General features: G+C 36.4%; 1 protein-coding gene across 3 annotated transcripts in view; it reads left to right on the top strand.

The window, feature by feature from the left end:
- The window catches only part of LOC107026370 (probable LRR receptor-like serine/threonine-protein kinase At1g07650), a 16,341-nt gene extending 11,122 nt beyond the window's left edge, over positions 1-5,219 (top strand). For all 3 annotated transcript variants that reach the window (XM_015227316.2, XM_015227317.2, XM_015227318.2), the window contains 8 exons: positions 761-1,155; positions 1,244-1,439; positions 1,935-2,111; positions 2,456-2,574; positions 3,199-3,409; positions 3,522-3,762; positions 4,301-4,451; positions 4,766-5,219. In XM_015227316.2, coding sequence (XP_015082802.1) covers positions 761-1,155; positions 1,244-1,439; positions 1,935-2,111; positions 2,456-2,574; positions 3,199-3,409; positions 3,522-3,762; positions 4,301-4,451; positions 4,766-5,131 — 1,856 coding nt within the window. In that variant the 3' untranslated portion in view covers positions 5,132-5,219. The remainder of the gene's footprint in view (positions 1-760; positions 1,156-1,243; positions 1,440-1,934; positions 2,112-2,455; positions 2,575-3,198; positions 3,410-3,521; positions 3,763-4,300; positions 4,452-4,765) is intronic.
- The last annotated feature ends 244 nt before the right edge of the window (positions 5,220-5,463 follow it).

Below are 5,463 nucleotides of genomic sequence, written 5' to 3' on the forward strand. Positions count from 1 at the left end.
AGGTTTGATTTGGAATATGACCTCCCAGGGTAAAATGATCTCAATCACCAGAGTATAGATACCAAAAACTCCGGTGTCAGCGAACCACTCAATGGCAGTAAAGTACACTTAGAATACTAGATTTAGTAGTTGAAGAAGAAGTCCATGAATTCTATATTAAAATGAGAGGAAATCCCTCAATTTATAGAAAACAAAGGGTGGTGCGAAAAGGTTCTTATTGTGCCTTACCGGAAAGGTCACAAACCTTTGGAAAAGTCACAATCTTTCAGAATGGTCGTCACCTTTCATAAAAGTCACAACTTTCCATAAAAGTCACAACTTTTCATAAAAATTGCAACTTTTCATAAAAGTCACAACTTTTCATCAAAGTCGCAACATTTCATAAAAGTCACAACTCTTCATAAAAGTCGCAACTCTTCATTTTCCATTCACACCTTTTTTTAAAATCCAACAATCCAGCTCAATTGGTAAGAGGCGATCTCCTTGGGAGGGATGTAAAGGAGCCATAGGTCACGGGTTCGATTCTCCCTTGAGGCTGCATGCCAATAAGAGGGGATTAAAAGAGCGAATGGCCGCCCATGGCAGAGACAATACCTGAATATGTGGATCCCGAGGGGGTTGTCACAATATTGACTTGGGCAATTCTTTCCTCACGAGCTAAAACAACAAATAATACAATCTATGATGCTGTCTTCTGATCTTTCCTTTGTGATTTTCTGCTGAATTCTTGTTAAGAGTGCCCTTGTCTACTGGTTTGCAGAACAATATTCTATGTACATTAATTGTGGAGGCAAAGAGGTAACCATCAAGGATGGTACTAAATACACAAACTATGAAGCTGATTTAGAACCCAGAGGTGCTTCTATGTATTATTCTAGACATAACTGGGCGTTTAGCAGCACAGGAAATTTTATGGACAACGACGTTGAGTCTGATGTCTATATTAATACCAATATCTCTGCCCTGCAAAATGTCAAGGCCCCTGAACTGGAACTGTACACTACTGCACGTATATCTCCCCTCTCCCTCACATATTATGGACAATGTCTAATGAATGGAAACTACACTGTCAAGCTCCATTTTGCAGAGATAATATTCACAAATGATACTTCATTCAACAGTCTTGGAGAGCGTATATTTGATGTCTACTTGCAGGTAAATTTCATGCTCTGGGGGAAGTAAAATGTGTGTAAATTTCATGTTTGCTTCCACCACTGTATTTATTCAATCTTTCATGAGACAGGAAAATTTGGTCTTGAAGGATTTTAACATTGCAAATGAGGCTGGTGGGCCTGGTAAGGCCATTGTGAAGACGTTCACTGTAAATGTGACAAGCCACACACTGAAAATCCATTTTTACTGGGCAGGAAAGGGGACTACAGGAATTCCATTTAGAGGGGTTTATGGTCCTCTAATTTCAGCTATATCAGTTGTTAATAGTATGTTCCTTTACTCTCTTCAAGTTTATATATCTGTCTTGCTTACAATTGTATGCTCAATTCTTCTTAAATGAATGAACATTGGACATTATTCTTATGTACTAGTTCTTAGAAAAAACTTTCCGAGACCAAATGACTCTATATACCAAGGCTTAATAAGTTTTGTTTGACCATCTTGATGTTATAAATTCTATTCCTACTGATTCATTATGCATCTAAAACCGCTGTCAACATATTCTTCAGGAAGTTTATGTGTATCCGAACCTAAGAAACTTCATATACCCTTGAATTTCATGATGCATTTCGAATACAGTGGGGAGACCACTTATAGTGTCCCCAGTTCAGTTCCTTAATCTTGTCTGGTAGTGGAAGCATCAAAACTCATACTAAGACTTCAAAGGAAAATGTTTCAAATTGCATATGCAAGTCATTGAAGCTTTGTTAAAATCATCACAAGTTTTGAGATGTAATTTTAATTTTTTCCTTTCCTTGCAGATTTCCCCCCTCCTCTGCCTGCTCGTCTGCCTGCTAATCTGCCTGCAGCAGAAAAGAGTAAAATTCATGTTGGCATATTGGCCGGGATAATAGCTGGATCACTATTTCTTGTCCTTCTGATTATTGGTATCTTGTACAAGGGAGGTTGTCTAGGTGAAAACGTATCTACTGATAAAGGTAATAACTTCAAGTATTTTACTTCTGAAAGTTTTACCATACTATCCTTTTCATTCATTATATTTGACCTACGAAACAGCAATAATGTTCTCAAGTTAAATGCTAAACTACATAATTACTTTCTAGCCAGAATTTCAGTTCATGCCAAATTATATCAGCTCAAATACTTGAAGCTATGCTTTACTTTGTCTTACTTGCTTGTTCATCTCATCAATCATTTATTCATCTTAGGCTTTCAAAAATCATTAATGGTCTGAAGCACTTGACCAAAGTTTAAATGAACCTTGAAGAAACATAGTGTTATAGCCATTAGCTTCCACTGAGATACTTTTCCTCTTGGACAGAACTTAAAGGACTGGATCTACAAGCTGGACTATTTACTCTCAGACAGATCAAAGCCGCGACAAAGAATTTTGACCCAGCAAACAAGATAGGGGAAGGTGGTTTTGGTTCAGTTTATAAGGTAATCATCTTTTCCTTGTCTATTTCAAATCAAACACATAACTATAAATGTCATTATATTAGCATGAGAAGGATCATAATGGCATAGTGCAGATGCCTCTTAGGAGAGAAAATGGAAGACCAAAATATTAAATTCTATAACCTTCAAAGGACGTGTGAATTTTCGCCTGTAATTAGGAGACTGCACAGGAATACTCTATTACCATATGTGTTTCTATAGCCATGAGAAGTGGAGTAATTTACTAATCTTTTTCCATAACTGAGATGCCAATATCCTATTGATAGGAATACAATATGTGGGGTTCATTTCAATCTAGGTGTTTTATCTTCGCCGATATAGGACCAATCTAGTATTATCTTACTTGCTGACCATAAGCTGCACAAGTCTGAAGGGGATCCTTGATGTAACTGGTAAAGTTGCATCCATGTGATGAGAAGGTCACGAGTTTAAGTTGTGGAAACAGTCTCTTGCAGAAATGTAGGGTAAGACTGCATACAATAGACCCCTGTGGTCCATCCCTTCTCCAGACTATGCGCACAGAGGCAACTTAGTGCACCAGGCTGTGTTTTCTTTTTAAGCTACACAAGTCTAAATAGAGTTCTAAATCATGATTTTTGTACACAGGGTCTATTATCTGATGGAACAGTAATTGCAGTGAAGCAACTTTCTGCAAAGTCAAAGCAAGGAACTCGAGAATTTTTGAATGAAATAGGGATGATCTCTGCTGTACAACATCCAAATCTTGTAAAGCTTTATGGATGTTGCATTCAAGGAAACCAATTATTGCTAGTCTATGAGTACATGGAAAATAACTGTGTATCTCGTGTTCTTTTTGGTAAATACTTCCTGACTCTGATCAATCAATATATGTCTGCTGCTTGTGCAATTGTTTATCTAACTGAGCTGGTATATACAACTTTTTCTTTTCGTTTGTCTTTCTCTTACAGGCAAAGGTCTAATTGGCAAAATGAAATTAGACTGGTCAACTCGGAAAAAAATTTGCCTAGGAATTGCAAGAGGTTTAGCATACCTCCATGAGGAGTCGAGCCTGAAGATAGTCCACAGAGACATCAAGACCAGTAATATTTTGCTTGACAAGGACTTCAATCCAAAAATATCGGATTTTGGCTTGGCAAAACTACATGAGGATGATACTACCCACATTAGTACCAGGATTGCAGGAACTGTGTAAGTATTATGAAACTAGTTCCTCTTCCGATCCCATTAGTAACGACATTTGGTTGATATGATTCAAAGAAAATGGCCTAACATTTAATCCACTCATTTATCTTGAAACACTCGTGGTACTGTTCTCATTCGAAAGCAACTTTGCAGCTATAATCTGCCAAAAAGTTAAGCAAGCCAAGAATTTATTACCTGCCTAAAGAAATTTAACTTCTCTAGATATTAAACAGCCTTTGTAGAACAGTAACATAGAATTTTATTCATCAATGGTAAAACCACCTCTCTTTCCCTACCTTATTTGTAACTCATTGGTTTGCTGATTATTAGCACCTCAACATCTCACTTCAGTCATAATTTTACATTTTGCAATTCAACATAGTTATAGGTGAACTTCAAGAAAATATTTATTTTCTACTTCAAATTTTAAGAAATATGAAGATCGCCTTTATCAGAATTATCTGTAATTAGCAAGTAACTGTATTACTGATGAGGAAACCATGATCTAATATGTTGGAACTACTTTGGTTATTTGGTGACACAGGGGTTACATGGCTCCAGAATATGCGATGCGGGGCTACTTAACTAGTAAAGCAGATATTTACAGCTATGGAGTTGTTGCATTGGAGATTATTAGTGGGAAAAGCAATACAAATTATAGGCCAACAGAAGATTGTGTTTATCTTCTTGACTGGGTAATTTATATTTCTCTCTACCACAACAAAAAAACCCAGTATAGTCCCAAAAGCAGGGAATTTTTATATTTCTCGCTATTCGACCAAATATCTGGGCTTTTATCATTGATCATCCTTAAATCACTTTCCCTTCTAGTTTCATATCAATTAGAGAATTTTATCAACATTCTGAGTAAAACTAATGGCATCTTATTAATCTTCCCCTGCATCGACTTGTAACATTTAGAGCCAAAATACTTTAAAATTGGCTTTGGCAAATGAACATATCATACTTTGATAGTACATTTACTGTTCTTCATTTTCTGTTTTGATAGGCTTATGTTTTGCAAGAACGCGGAAGTATATTGGAATTGGTTGATCCGGACTTGGGTTCTGACTACTCGTCACAAGAAGCAATTGTGTTACTGAATGTTGCCCTTTTATGCACTAATGCATCTCCAACACTTAGACCAATAATGTCTCAAGTGGTAAGCATGCTCCAAGGCCAAACTCTTGTTCAAGATGTCCTTTCTGATCCAGGGATTTCAACAAGCGGTTCAGGATTCAGATCAACGAGAAGTCACTTCTGGCAAACTCAAAGCCTAACTAATGGTACGCTTACTGATTCCACTCTCTCAACTGGAATTGCGGAAGAAATTGGCATTCTTCAAAGAGTAGAGCCTAATGTATCTAACAGTTAAAACAAAATGTCTGTTAACACAAGCAAGTGTATATATGAACATCAAAATGTTTAATGAATATTAAGTTTATTCTTTACAAAACTGCTAACTGGTCCTCCTTTTATAGCTCTTCATTTGTTTATTTTCCATGCCAACCTCATTGTTGCATAGTTCTATCAATTCCTTCTTTATTATTCCTTTTCATAGTGACCTATCAGAAATGATTACTCAGTTTAAATCAGAGAATTTAGTAATGAAGACTTCACTCCACTATTTCTGTGATTCATCTAGCATAGATCATTTCGAAATAACAGAAAGGTGATCAGTAAAAAACAATAAAACTTAAACACATT

The sequence above is a fragment of the Solanum pennellii genome, chromosome 7 (assembly GCF_001406875.1).
Source record: "Solanum pennellii chromosome 7, SPENNV200".
NCBI lineage: Eukaryota > Viridiplantae > Streptophyta > Magnoliopsida > Solanales > Solanaceae > Solanum > Solanum pennellii.